Genomic DNA, 15,288 nt, shown 5'->3' with positions numbered 1-15,288 from the left:
GGCCTTTGCCAAGAATAGGTGTGAGGAATACGGAGAAAACGGGAGGATTCTGTTGGTGGAAAAAAAAGAATAAGTCTCAGCTTCCAAATCAGTCGTGTTGGACATTTTTGTCTTTTTTTAATTCGAAGAAGACTGTGGAGGGGAGAGTGAAATTTAGGGCTCTGTAAAACACCATTTTCTGCGTGTTTTCTCTCAGGAAGGCAGAGTGTTTGCTCTCAGCTGACCCGGGTTACCTCTTAACTTAGGAAGTTTCAACCAGAACAGTTTGGCAGCTTCCAAAAGACGCCGAGGGAGGAGAACATGTGGGTGGTTTGCCCTTGGTAGAACCTTCTTGGCACCTTCTCTCGGAGGAGCTGCAGCGCTTCTGTTTGGAGTGACTGGGAGACTGGCAGGGTTTCCTTCTGGCAGGGATGTGCTTTTTGCCGTCCTCTTGGCAATCCACCCACGTTGGCCAGGCTGTGTGCCTTGCAGGCAGAAATTCACATCGAGCTCTGGCTGCCTTGGACTTCAAACATCCTGCTGGTGCCTCAGCCCGTGGCTGGGAAGGACTGCTCCGTCATCACAGAAATGTTGAAACTGAGGCTTTTGCACCTTTCTAAGTTCAAAGTCCTGGGAGAAGACAGTCCCTTACAAAATGGGATTTTGATTGATATTAATAATTAATATCAGCCCTGCACAGCAAGGGTGTTTGAACCTGCAGTCGTTGCTTTTGGTATTTTGCATTGTGGCAGCACAGGATCTGGATTCAAGCTGAGACTGCAGAAATCCCAAATTTGCCTTTGGATTTTTGGTTTTCGTTTGGGAAAATTTTTTCCCATTTTGGTGGGAAGCTGCTGTTTCTTTTCATTAATTTGCTGCCTTCAGTATGAATTAAGGCTTCATAACTTTAGGTACCAGCCCCTGTTGCAAAGCACCACTTCAGTGACCACTTCCAAGCTTATTTGCCACAAATTTCCATAATATCTTATTAATATTTATTAGAATTGTCAATGTAATCTTAGTCCTTGATGAGTCTGAATCTATCTATGTAATCTGTCAATAATACAGACAACAACAAACCCACACCATCATCATCATCATCATCATCATCAACATCACCACCCAGCAGCACAGGACAGTTTCCAAGCTCACTCATAGCAGGAGACACTTTTGCTCCAGGGCTGCTGTTTCATGAGACCTTGCTGTGAATTATTCAGGAGCTGACTGAACTTCTGTGCTCTGAGCCACAGGATGCTGACAAAAGACCTCACACTCTTCAAAGTACTTTTGTCTGTCCATCAGCACCTCAGTTCTGCTCTGCCCTGAGTCACTTTTGATCAGCTGCTCTTCATCTGGTACCACTCAGTGGTGCTGCTGCCTCTGCAGTTGTGCTGTGGTCACATATAATAATGATGGGGAAGAATAAAGCTATCAAGACACTTTCTGAAAGAAAATTAGACATTTCTGAAGGTGCTACATGCCTGCTCCATCTTTCAGCTCTGCTCAGTGCTTTGTGAAAATGAACCTTGTGAATCTTGTGACTCTTTCAAAGGAGTTTCAAAAGCAGCAAAACTGTTTCAGTTGCAGAGTAGGTAGCGATTGCAAATAAGGCTGAAAACAAAATAATCTACAAAGAAATTATTTCAGTCTGTGAGAGCAATCTAGGAAAGGCTTCCTTTGAATTTTCTTGAAAGCAGCAAGTGATACAAGCAGAACACTGATGAAATAATGTCTGTTCCTTCACAAGGTGTCGCATTACCAAAGGAAAATGAATCATTTTTGGTGGATGCTGCTAGCAGTGCCACCAGCCAGCTTCCATATGTGAATGGCAAAAAAAGGGACAGAAGAGTCCAGCAGTGGAAGATGAACACTGAGAGCTCACTGGGAATGTTCAAGGCCAGGTTGGATGGGGCCTGGAGCAGCAGTGGAAGGTGTACCTGGGGCGTTGATGGCAGGTCTTTAAGGTCCCTTTCAACCTAAACCATTCTTGGTTGTTCACGAGTGTTGCTCTGACCTGGTAGAGAGCTGTGAATTAGTGTGGAGGGTTGTTGGTCAGTGTAGATGGTGGTAATCATTGTAAGATTCTCTTGAGAATCCAGTCATTCTGATTTTATGGTAGAAGTGTGATGATTGGATTTTAAATAAGAGTTTATATTGAACAAGAAGGATAAAGAGATAAGTTTTACTGAACTGCTGCCTATTTTACTGAATTTACTGCTTATTTTACTGAATTTACTGCTTATTTTACTGAATTACTGCTTGTTTTGTGAGCACCATCACTCCTGAAGTTGATTCAGGGATTCTGTGGAAAGAATGATGTGCACTTGTGTATCTATAGATCTGTTATTACTTAGTGTAACATAAGGTACTGTACTGTGTGACATAATATATGCACTTATATAATCTAAACACACACACACACACCGAGGTTAAATTAAGACTACATGGAGAATAGATTTTTAAACTCTGCATAGCAGCCTTATTGTTCTTGTAATGCAGCATTTGGGGTATGATGTGGCCCACTGACAAGCACTGATCCTTATGTTCACTGCTGTCAACACTGGTACAGAGAAAAATTGAATCCATGGAACTGCTCTTCCTTAGTCCAGGTTCAGTTCCAGTTGCTACGTTTAATTTGTCTTGGTTTTCTCTGCTCATTCACTTTGCCAGTTTTTCATTCCAGCACTGAACTGCACCACTGTGACTTAGGTTCACTGTTAAAGAATCTTTAGAAAAGTGTCAGGACAGTAAATGTGAGCAGAAGTTTTGCATTTCCAAAGGGAGGGAGGTCAGTAGGGATGGCCCTGGAGTCTGGTGTTATGTTGAATTATTTCCTCTGTCCATTACAGAGGCACAAGGAACAGCTTGTGTGAACCCAGCTCCATTCTCTCACTTGTTTTATGGCTTTTCAATATTCTCAGCCTTGTTTCCCTGTGCAGGAATCTGCTGCTTGTGTAAAAGGGTCACATTTTTCCAAGATGCACTGTAGCAGAACTGGGCAGGCTTAACCCTTGGTGTGACTTCAGTTGTTAAGCATCCGTGAATAGATGAGATGGAGTTTGTGCAGAAAAAAAGCAGGAACTGTGCTAAAAAAGAACGTTTTGCATTTCCAGCTTGTCCAGACGGATTCTTTGGGATTGACTGCCACCAGGTGTGCAAGTGCAAGAATGCTGCTGGCTGTGACCACGTGCTGGGCTCGTGCCACTGCCTGCCAGGCTGGCTGGGGGAGAGCTGTGAGCAGCGTAAGTAAACCCTGCTCCCACACCCCAAACCTCCTCTGGGAATGGGACAGTGCCCTGCAGGGCACACTTCCAGACAGGTCACCTTCCTTCCCAAATATGCCCAGAAAAGGAACAATTTTTGGTGGCTGCGTAAAATCGCCAGCTCTTTTTAATAGTTTGTTTTTTTAACTCGTCAAACATGATAAGCATCAGGTTTTAAATAGCAGAGCTGTCTCCTGCCATATGACAGCTCCCTGCTTTTTATTTTTATGTGACATTAAGAGATTAAATGTTGTGTATCTGTTTCTGGTGTATCTCATCTAATTATCAATTATAAAGTGTCAGATTACAAAATGTGCAAAGTGGAAAAAACAGACCTGGGACTATTTTGTTATTTGAGCGTGACAGAACAGGTTTTTTAATAATTACTAGGGAAGTTATTTGTTTTAAAATAAATTTCAGCTTCCTAGATGTTGAAAAGTGTGGACTATCCCACAGTTTTTAAGCTAACAAAGTGCTTGTATGTATACATGTATCAAATTGGCTATTCTGAGAAATTTTTCATTGCATTTCATGGGAAATTAGGTAATTTTCTTTAGCTGCATGGCATTACATGTGGAGATCACTGAGCCTATTTGCAAAGTTTAGCAAAAAGTGGGCTTTTTTAAGATTTTCAGGTTTTAGCTTCTCAGCTTCCTTGTTTTACTTTAGGATGATGTCATGGTCTAAGCTTCCTTTTGAAAATATGAGTGCTGTCTGCAGGACTGGGGTGTAGAGCTGGGCTCCAGGGCAGCTTCACAGCGAGCCAGCTCTGTGAGGGAACACTTCTTTAATCCATAGGTCATGGCATTCTACAATAGAAAAGTGGTTTACTTTAGAAAATAGAGAGAAATGTGGCTTGAATTGAGGCGATGCTGTTCTTCAGCCATACACTATTTTATCATCAGCCCTGTTTGAGGGCAGTGCTTGCTCTTCGTAATATTTTCCCCCACCACTCAACACAGCCCATCTTCTGAGAAGGCTTCTCCTGCAAAATCCCCTGCTCTTTTGTTTACAGGTGGGTCAGTTCTGCTGAATCTTCCTCATTTTAGACCCTTTTCCTTACATCACACCACCGCAGTTTTTTGCCTCCTCATGCCCTCCCAGAGGAGCACTTGGCTCTCCACCTGCCACCACCTGAAGATTCTGGTGGTAGCACAGCCTTTGAGTGTAGATTAGTGGAGTGAGCACAGAACAGAAGCAGCCCAGAGTCACTTTCCCATCCCACAGGTCAGAAGAGGTGCTGCTGAACAGGTGCAATATTTGCTCCTTGGTCACAGCGCGTTGGCAATGTGTCACCTTGCCCCTTCCCCAGTCCTTAGCATTAGGGATGGGAAGCTTTGCTGTATATTTCATTAAATTCAGTTAAGAGATGCAGCTCCTTCTCCATGGCCTTTGGTGCCCTGCTCTGCTCACATTAGGGAAAAAACCCTATTTATTATCTTGTGCCAGAGCCATTAGAGCTTTGTGCTGGGCTGATTTATTCCTCCTGCTGGTGAAGGTGCCAAATCCCCCGAGGCCTCCATGAGTGAGAGAGAGAGGTCAGCTCACAGTGCAGTGTATCTCTCCTTTCCTCTTGGCTAAATGAGGGATCTTCATTTTGATTTTACACCTGGGCCTCATCCACGCTGCTCCAGAGCTGCTCAGAGCAAGGCAGCTCAGGGTGGGAGGGAGCTCAGCACTCCCCATCCTCCCAGGGTGTTTAATATTCACCTTGCCTGTTCCTGGGACCCACCAGCTCCAGCAGCTGGAAGGACAGCACTCGTGTGGAAGTAATCAGATTGCAGGCAATGTGCTGGAGGATATTGAGGAATAATTTTGGCATCATGGGATTTGAATTGATCCTAAGCCAGCCATGCAGTGAGTTTTATACTCTGCTATCTAATTACAGGCAGTACAGACAGTGATGCCTTTTGTTGAAGCTGCCTAATGCTTTCCATTACCAGACCCTGGGTTTCAGTTGTTTTAAAATGAATTATGTTGATCTGGGCTGAAATCTGCCAAACAAGCTCTGCCTCAGCTGCAGTTTGTGCTTGGAGATTTTATTTGGGGATTTTTTTGAGTGTCCACCTGAGGTATTTTAGGTTTCCAAGAAAGAGGCTTAGGAAAAGCGTGTTGCCTATTCTCTTTTTTTTTTGTGTTTTGTTTTGTTTGTTTTTGTTTTGGTTTTTGTTGTTGTTGTTGTTGTGTTGTTTTAATGAACTGTTTCACTGAGTGCTGTGATATCTCAGCGATACAGAGGTGAGGACCTGACATTTGGCATTTCTTTGTGACAGAGATGTAACCTTCCTTTCTGAATATCCCATCCCTGGAAGTGTTCAAGGCCAGGTTGGATGGAAGCAGCAACCTGATCATGACAGGACATCCCTGTTCATGACAGGGGGGTTGGAAATTGATAATCTTTAGGGCCCCTTCCAACCCAAACCATTCTGATTCACTGCAAATTCATTCGAAGTTTGCAAACTTAAAAAAAGCCAACCAAACCCTCCAAAAATCTCATGCTGCATATGGTCTGTAGCAGATGTACACAATTCAACATCTGAATTTTGCCTTAATTCTGTCAGTGCTAAACATGCCTCTTTCTGGAGCTGTTGGAGCTCAGCAGAATCTTGACTGAAGTGTCTCCTTGTGGTAAAAAAGAAACCACACTGGTTTGAAAAATAAATAACTACAGAAAAATGTGCTCAGCCAGTGGCACTGATAACAGGGGTTTGACATTTCGTGGTATGTGAGCACTTGAATTTGCAGATTCTCTCTTCTTTTAAAGCTAAAGCTTCATTTTGTGAAGAATAATCCATTAAAGTCACTTGAAATCAAAGCTACTGGACACCCTATAGAGCATTAGAGCCCATCATTTTCCTTTTCTCCTGAGCAGTTTTGATGGCTGTTGACTTCTAGACTGGAAGAAAAGTCTCCAGTTTCATGTGTTCCTTACTCTGCATGCAAAAAGGGATTTTAAAGACTGCAAACAAATAAATCCTCCTCTTGCAGAGGAAAGACACTAAGAGGAAAATTTTGAACAAGGAGGAACTCTATTAATTTAAACCTTTGGATTAAGTTATCTCTTTTCTCTCATCGTGAAGAAAGAAAAGGCCCGGGGATATTTGTACATTCAGTTGTGGAACTCCATGAAATAGCTTCAGTATATCACTTTCAACCTAAATCTTCAGAAAAGTACTTTGAAAATCAGGATTGTCCCACCAGGAAGCTAAACAAGATTTGTTTCTACCCAGTTGAATAGTTAAAATTTTCTTCTCTAGAAATTTCTGTGTTCTTACCAGAATTTTCAGAGAAACACCCTATTGTCTTTTTGGTAAGTGTAACAAGAGCTTTGCACACATACTCCAAAAACCTCCCACAAACCACTGGTAACCAGTCAGGGGATCTGGTGATGAGCTGTTTTTTCCTTTGGCTTGGTTGTGCTATAGTTCTGGTCTGTATTGTGGAAATATTTAGTTCTGCTCCCAAAACCCGAGCCAGAGCTCTGTAGATGTGCTGAACTTTTCACTTGGCAACCAAGCTTCATTTGCAGAACAAACTTTTAGCTGTGATGGGATTGAGCTCCTGCTCTTTCTTGTGGTTTCAACATGGATGGGGTCCAAGTGATGACAAGAATGAGCAGTGTAGAAAAGAAGTCCAGGGAGGAATGGTGTCTGAGAACCAGGCTGGGAAGCTGGAAGCCTTTCTCAGATGGGGAGAAAAGGGCTGAGAATGGGTCAGAGACTGTCAACCAAGTTCACCCCCAAGATCAAGGTGGTTTCACACCTCCCTTCTGTCCCCAGGGACTTGTTCTCGCACAGCCCTGCATCATGTTCGCTGACACCCTGAAAGGCAGGGAAGTTTGGGTGAAAATTCACTGTTTGGCTGTGAAACCTGGAAGATGTCACATTCAGCGAGGGCAGGACACTCTTCTGGATCAGGGATCCTGGCTTTTTTTGCCTCTCCAAGTGCATGCCAGAGGTGCTACAGGGATGAGAGGCTCTGACAGGAGCCCCTGCAATGTAGAACAAAAACCATGCAAGGAGGCAATCCAGCTCCATCAACACCCTTTGTATTATTTTGGGTGATATCTGAAGAAAACAGGGTAGCAGAGATGTCTGTTCTCCGCCATCCAAAGCTATCCAAATCTCCAGTGCAGTGGAGACTGCAGGAATTTTATCACTGCCATTTTTCATGGGCAGCAGCACCGAAAGCAGAGTGTTTGCTTACCAGATGACTGTGTTAAGTTTTCACCTGGGAGCCAGCTGCTTAACCAAACTCATTGAAAATACCACCCCTCTCTGACCAAAGAATGAGAGCCTGGCTGAGCAGAGGCACCCAGCTGTGAAAAATGAACACTGAAAACAATGAAGTTGTCAGTTCTCTTACCAGGATGTAAATAAACACTGGGGCTGTCAGGCTGGCAGTTCTGCTGGACCATTAGTTTAGCACAAAGACGTTCTGCAGAGCAGGGGATGACAGCTGATCCATCACCCCCAGTGATCCAGCCCCTCCATAGAAACCTCTTCAGAATGGGCTCTGATACATATTTTACACCCACGTTATTAGGTTAGCGTTTCATAAGACACATTATCTCTAAACTGCAGAGTGTTGCAGAGCAGTTTCAGTTTATGTGACCTTAATTTGCAGATTTTTTTTAAATTCCTTTTGCAGTTTATGTGTTGGCTGCTATTGTGGACTTAGCAGTGCTGAGTTAAGAGTAGAACTTGATGATCTTAAAGGCGTTTTCAAACCTAAATGCTTCTATTATTGTTTCTTGAGTCAGACATGGTTAATATATGGGGTTTTAGATATAAATATATATTTCCAGGAATGGTGAAGTCACCATTCCTTGAAGTGTTTGAAAAGCAAGTAGACACGACATTTTGTGATTTGGTTTAAGGATCATGATGGTTTTTGGCCAAAGGTTGGACTGATGATCTTGAAGATCTTTTCCAACCTTAATATTCTATGATTTTATATGGACTTAGGCGCCCTTATGAAGTGAAAAGTGTCGCTGGAGCACAGCTCCAACCTGATTTCCCTGGCACTGTGTTGTGCTCTGTGCTTCCTTGGACACTTCCTGATGGGGTTTTATGGAATTCTGTCATTGCAGCCTGCCAGGAGAACAGCTATGGGCCGGGCTGCAGGAGCACTTGTCAGTGTCACAATGGAGCTCTCTGTCACCATGAAACCGGGACATGCCTCTGTAGCCCGGGCTGGAAAGGAGCCACCTGCCAAGAAGGTACAGTTGGAAATTCAACCCCTGCCTCTGGATTTTAGGGGGGAAAAATAAAACCTGTGTTTGGGGAAAGCCCACTGGTATTTTAGCTCTCAGCTCGTTGCCCTGTGTTGTGGTTGGGTTTGGATCTGCAGTGACATGAATTGGTCCATTAAATTAATCCATGGCACTGTGTTGTAGGATCACAGAGTGCTCAGGGCAGAGGGGTGAAACAACCATAAACTGGAAAGAGAGCTGATTTGGAAGGCTGATGAAGGGAGAAAAGGTCCATAAAACTCCCAATTATGACGCTGAAATGAAGCTCTGTTTCTTTTCTGTGGACTGCTTTGCTGTCCCATGCACCAGGCTGATCCTCAGCATTACCTTGTGCTGTTCCAGACAGAGCCTAAATCCAGAACATGTGAAAGGCATTGAGCCTTCCAGCCTTGGCAATCAGAGCCATACATGAGGCTTAAGCACAAGCCCAGCTCCACAGAGCCTTAAGAAGAGGCTGGCAAAGAAAGGCAGCACTATGGCTTGCACTGTACATCCTAATCCTTGCACTGTACATCCTAATCCATTCATCCCAGGCAGTAGGAAAATCTGTCCATCCCCACTGCAGAAGTTCCTTGTTCTGTGCCTTCCCCATGAGGTCCCTGGGGTGGCAGCAGTACCATGGAGCTGGGAATGCTGCTGTGAGTGCTCCTGGGTGAGCAGGGATTTGGAGTCAGCACCTCCGCTCAGCCTCTGCCCTTCAGCATCCCAAGAGGATTGCTAGGGAAAGGGAAGAAAGCTGGCAGGGGTAGAGTGATATTTAAATTTAGCATATTCCCCTTTTAAAACTTGATGTGAAGAGGCCTTTCCACAAAGGATTTAAAAATTGGGAAGACACCAAACTGTTCTTGATGACGTGTACCCAAATTTTTTTTGTCTGGAGGCCACAAATACAAAACTAAAATGAAAGTTACAAAAGCTGTTTCAAACACACCTTTTCTATTTAAATACGTGTTTGGGGATTTCTTCTCTCTTTGAAGTGAGAAAGTAGAATAATTATGTGAGGCTTGGGGAGCCACCCTCTGGTTCCTGTGCTTTTCCAAAATCAGATCTTGCCCCTGTTTCTGTCTTAAAGAGGTGTCACTCAAGCACATGGCAGAGGTGTGTGATGATTTTCGAAAAGATTAGGTTCTATCCATAGAAACTGGTTGTGGTAGGATTAATAGACTTCCCTAATTAAAATTAGATAAATGGTGAAATGTCGTCAGCCAGCTGTGGGCAGCAGGATCAGTTAGAGAAGGAGCTGTGATTGTAGGAGGACTGTACAAAGAAATTCTGAGAACAGGGAAATCAAGATCTGCACTCCCCAGTGTTGGGAAATCTGGAAAGAACAAAAAAATGGGTTTTGTAGGTACAAACAGAAAGTCTCAAGGTTATTTGGTGGGTCACTAATTCACTTCATCACCTACTTTGTTCCGAGACCTGCTTTACAATGGTCACAGCAATTCCTTACTGGTTGTGTCCCCATTTCTGCTTGGTTGTACCTCCCACAGCATCTTCCAGAAGGGCTGTAAGGTGGGAGAGGTGGTGTTGAACCTGTGTCCTTCTCCTGCACCTCCTGATGGAAAGTTTTCCCTGTCTCCCCTCGCAGCCTGTCCCCCAGGGTGGTACGGAGCAAACTGCCTGCAGCGCTGCCTGTGCCACGGCCAGGCCACCTGTGACCCTGTGAGCGGCGAGTGCCAGTGTCCCCAGGGCTGGACAGGGACAGCCTGTGAGCTGGGTGAGTGCCACCACCCCCCATAACCCTCCAGAACCTCGGTTCAGTCACTCTGGGGGGAAATTCACTTGTGCTGGGGTCTGGTTTGAGATGAGCCGCAGGAAAAAGGATGGAAAACACCAGGTAGGGAGAAGTTAAAAAAAAAAAACAAATGGGGCTGTTTAGTCAGAAATGAGACATGATATTGGAACTTGAACATTTCCATGGTGCTGGAAACTTCCTGGCAGAGGAGAGAAGTAATCTATTCTTTGTCCCTTGGGAACAGGGAAGACAGGTAATGAGCTCAATTTAAGGGGAGAGAAAGGAAAGAAATGAAAGAGAGGAAGAGAGAAAGGAAGGAAGGAAGAGAGGAAGGAAGAGAGGAAGAGAGGAAGAGAGGAAGAGAGGAAGAGAGGAAGAGAGGAAGAGAGGAAGAGAGGAAGAGAGGAAGAGAGGAAGAGAGGAAGAGAGGAAGAGAGGAAGAGAGGAAGAGAGGAAGAGAGGAAGAGAGGAAGAGAGGAAGAGAGGAAGAGAGGAAGAGAGGAAGAGAGGAAGAGAGGAAGAGAGGAAGAGAGGAAGAGAGGAAGAGAGGAAGAGAGGAAGAGAGGAAGAGAGGAAGAGAGGAAGAGAGGAAGAGAGGAAGAGAGGAAGAGAGGAAGAGAGGAAGAGAGGAAGAGAGGAAGAGAGGAAGAGAGGAAGAGAGGAAGAGAGGAAGAGAGGAAGAGAGGAAGAGAGGAAGAGAGGAAGAGAGGAAGAGAGGAAGAGAGGAAGAGAGGAAGAGAGGAAGAGAGGAAGAGAGGAAGAGAGGAAGAGAGGAAGAGAGGAAGAGAGGAAGAGAGGAAGAGAGGAAGAGAGGAAGAGAGGAAGAGAGGAAGAGAGGAAGAGAGGAAGAGAGGAAGAGAGGAAGAGAGGAAGAGAGGAAGAGAGGAAGAGAGGAAGAGAGGAAGAGAGGAAGAGAGGAAGAGAGGAAGAGAGGAAGAGAGGAAGAGAGGAAGAGAGGAAGAGAGGAAGAGAGGAAGAGAGGAAGAGAGGAAGAGAGGAAGAGAGGAAGAGAGGAAGAGAGGAAGAGAGGAAGAGAGGAAGAGAGGAAGAGAGGAAGAGAGGAAGAGAGGAAGAGAGGAAGAGAGGAAGAGAGGAAGAGAGGAAGAGAGGAAGAGAGGAAGAGAGGAAGAGAGGAAGAGAGGAAGAGAGGAAGAGAGGAAGAGAGGAAGAGAGGAAGAGAGGAAGAGAGGAAGAGAGGAAGAGAGGAAGAGAGGAAGAGAGGAAGAGAGGAAGGAAGGAAGGAAGGAAGAAAGGAAGAAAGGAAGGAAGAAAGAAAGGAAGAAAGAAAGAAAGAAAGAATCCTTTTAGAGGAAAATGGTGTATTTCTAGAGAATTTTGCCAAAGGAGGCTTCAAAATTTCCTTCACTGCAGGTTTTTAGGCCCAATTTAGGTGGCTCATCATATTGCAGAGGCATAAAGGTGTTCCTGCTGCGGTTGCTCCAGTCTGGCCCTCATCATCCTCCCCATCCCATTTCAGAGTGTGGGGCCGGGCAGTTTGGAGAGGGCTGTGAGCAGAACTGCAGCTGCCAGCACGGGGTGTGTGACCAGCCCTCAGGGAAGTGCCTCTGCCACGCTGGCTGGACTGGGGACCACTGTGATGTTGGTAAGGGCAGCTCCTTCTGCAAATCCTTCATTTGAACCATCAGCCATTTCTGCCAGTTTTCTATCTTAAATTTCCAGTATTCTGCAGGCCAGTCAGGATTTGTGCCCTCTCACCCCATCTCAGACCCACAGGCAGGTCTCTGCCCAACCATGCCCTTGTCTAAATCATTGTATCTCCTCCTACCTCTGTTCCCTGCCTGCTAAGAAAATGAAGAAATTTCTCTACCTTACACACACAAGGAAGAACACAGGAAAGGGAGGGAGTTTTAAGGAGAATTTGCCAGATCAGCCACCTGCTGCTGGGTCTCTGTAGGTCATTGATAGGAGCTCAGCAAACTGGACTGTGATGGTTGAGATGGCTCAGATCTGGCGCACGACCCAGATTTGGGTCGTGAGGCTTTTTACAAAGCGGCATCCACCAGTGTGACCTGTAAACCATTCTCAGTGCCCACCTGCCTTTCTCTGTGGTCACTTTGCAGGGACCTGGAAGGTGGGAGCAGTTCCTGGGCACAGTTCCCACTGCTCAAACAGCTGTCCCTGTGTGCAGAGTTGTGTCAAAGCAAACAGCATCACCCTCTCCATGCACCTGTCTGGATTTGCAGTCCAGGCTGTGACTCATTCTTTGCAAACTTTCCTGTGCACACTCACTAGCAGCCAGCATTAAACGCTTCTAATATTTTTAATATCTTCACTGATATTTTCTGGCCATGCAATCTGCTAAATATCCTCCTGAGCAGGAGCTCAGGCAGGGAGGATCCTGGCTGGTGGCCAGTGGCTGCTGCTTCCCAGGCAGCAGGGTGCAGGAAGCAGGCCTCCTGTAGGACTAACCAATATGATTAAGCAGAAGCCATTTATTGGTTAGATTATACCCTATTTATACATTCTACAAACTACTGCACGTGCTAATTACACAATTCTTGATTGGTGCTTCTATCTTGTCCATGTGTTCTGCATGCACTTCTCAGAGTATTGGTTACAGTCCAGGTGGTTCACAGCCCTCTGTTATCTGGTTCTTGAGGTCTTGGTATTCTGTTTCTGAGCCTCTTTTTCCTTAATTTAGCACAGTTTATGTCTTGGTAACTATTGTATTTGTGGGGTGCCCCAACGAAGAGAGGAGTGATGAATCTGACTCCATGTTCTCAGAAGACTAATTTATTATTTTATGATGCTACATTATATTAAAGAATGCTATACTAAACTATACTAAAGAATACAGAAAGGATACTTACAGAAGGCTTACAAGATAATAATGAAAACTCATGACTAAAATAAGGCTAACAAAATAATAATGAAAACCAGAGCCCCGACACAGCTTGGCACTGATTGACCAATGAGTAAAAACACCTCGCAGCAGAAACCAATGAAACAATCACCTGTGGTAAACAATATCCAAACACATTCCAAAGGAGCAAAATGCAAGAGAAGCAAATCAAATAATTATTGTTCTCATTTTTCTCTGAGGCTTCTCAGCTTCCCAAGAGAAAAATCCTGGGCGAAGGGATTTTTCCAGAAAATGTGAGTGCCACAGGTAACCTTGACAAATTCCTGAGGGCGCTGATAAGAATTACTGGAAGCAGCCTGGCTGCTGCACGCTGTGGCCTGGACCTTGCAGATCAATGCCACAGCAGGTAGAACACTGCTCTCTCTGCTTGCCCCCAGCCTGCCCCCCGGGATTTTTCGGCGAGCGCTGCGAGGAGCGCTGTGACTGCGCCCACAGCAGGTCCTGCCACCCCCAGACTGGAGCCTGTCACTGTGACAGGGGGTGGCGAGGGAGGCACTGTGACAAACGTGAGTGATGAGGGGACAGCTCAGCTTGGGGTGCCCGTCCCCCCAAACCCAGAGCTCTCAGCTGTGGCTGGGTATTTTCACACCCTCGTTCCGCAGCGTCAGGCTGGAGGTGCTCACAGGGATGGGTGCATGGAGGGGGTGGCTGTGGAGGTTTTGTAGGCTTTTTTATTAAGGTTGGGTGGGATTAAATGTGTGAGATGGTATTTCTTGTTTGGATTTAGATGTTTGTTATTTATTTATTTATATTATAGTTTTATAAACCATGAGTTTTATAGTATTTTTTAATAAATTAAAAATGGAGCTGGTTTTTTTTTAGAAAGATTTTTAAGGATAAACTGTCTAATTAAGAAATGATACTTAAATTATTTTTTATTTTTAACTTAATAACTAACTACTTGTTTGTAATGTGCACTTTTTTTCTAATTACATAATACCACTCAAACCCATGAAGAAGGTGAAGAAGAAGGACTAGCTTCTGCCCTAAAACCTCTGTCTTCTTTATCTATATTACTATAAATTGTAAATTTAGGTCCACTGAGAAGAGGAGAGAATGATGTATCTGACTCTATCTTATTAGAAGGCTAAATTATTACTTTATTATACTATATTATATTAAAGAATACTACACTATACTAAAGAATGCAGAAAAGATACTTACTGAATGATAAAAAGATAATAATAATGAAAACTCGTGACTCTTTCCAGAGTCCCGACACAGCTTAGCCCTAATTGGCTAGTGAGTTAAAACAACTCACACTGGAGTCCAATCAAGCCATCACCTTGAGTAAAACAATCTCCAAACACATTCCATATGAGCAAAGCACAGGAGAAGCAAATGAGATAAGAATTGTTTTCCTTTTCTCTGAGGCTTCTCTCTGCCTTTCAGCTTCCGAAGAAAAAAACCCTGAGCAAAAAGATCATGTTCAGAGAATGTAAATACCACAACTATATTCTAAATATATTGATTTTATATATAGATGTTGCATAGAACGAACACGGCACAAAGCACCAAGACTCCATTAGAAAGGTGTATAAGAGAGATTTATTATAGCAACATGTTGCTTTTATAGTTTTTCAAGATATTTACATTTACTAAACAGACACATTCACTGCGCTTGGTCATAAGAAAGAAACAAAGTTCTCAATAGGTGAACAAGGAGCCATGTCATTCAGTGAGCCAGCTAGAGTCTGCATCTTTTAACTTTCTCTCCTTCATCACATTGCTATGGTGACAGCCTTGGTATCTTCCTCGACATAGGCCTTTCTTTATTTTCAGGAAGCCTTTGCTTGCTCACAAGAACAGCACAAAATGCCTTTCCTACTTATATATGAAAATATATATTCTATGTATACAATATTCTAAATATATTTGATACTATATATTACTGTATTCCAAAACTTTATCTCTTAAAACTTTAAGTTTTCCACCCTGTGACATCACACACTTCCGTTCAAATTCCACACTCACAATCCCAGTTCCATCATTCCATTTTGGAAGCCTTCCTCACGGCCTCAGGTCAAACGCAAAGTGTTCTCTTGGCGGTCAGTGCCTGTCAGGGCAGAAAGTGTGAAATTCTCAGTGAGCAGGGTTGCAGCAGGTGGGTTTGTCCCCTCTGCTGGCCCTGACGGGGTCGGTGTCCCCTGCAGCCTGCCTGCCGGGCCGGTAC

At 44.3% G+C, this 15,288-nt stretch overlaps 1 protein-coding gene across 1 annotated transcript in view; it reads left to right on the top strand.

The window, feature by feature from the left end:
* The window catches only part of LOC102044446 (multiple epidermal growth factor-like domains protein 6), a 183,326-nt gene that overhangs the window by 148,911 nt on the left and 19,127 nt on the right, over positions 1–15,288 (top strand). Inside the window, exons 25-30 of the mRNA XM_031055435.1 lie at positions 3,093–3,221; positions 8,335–8,463; positions 10,085–10,213; positions 11,709–11,834; positions 13,493–13,621; positions 15,269–15,284. Coding sequence (XP_030911295.1) covers positions 3,093–3,221; positions 8,335–8,463; positions 10,085–10,213; positions 11,709–11,834; positions 13,493–13,621; positions 15,269–15,284 — 658 coding nt within the window. The remainder of the gene's footprint in view (positions 1–3,092; positions 3,222–8,334; positions 8,464–10,084; positions 10,214–11,708; positions 11,835–13,492; positions 13,622–15,268; positions 15,285–15,288) is intronic.

The sequence above is a fragment of the Geospiza fortis genome, unplaced genomic scaffold, assembly GCF_000277835.1.
Source record: "Geospiza fortis unplaced genomic scaffold, GeoFor_1.0 scaffold172, whole genome shotgun sequence".
Lineage (NCBI taxonomy): Eukaryota > Metazoa > Chordata > Aves > Passeriformes > Thraupidae > Geospiza > Geospiza fortis.
The sequence above is the reverse complement of the archived record's forward strand: the minus strand, read 5'-3'. Positions and strand labels throughout refer to the sequence as shown.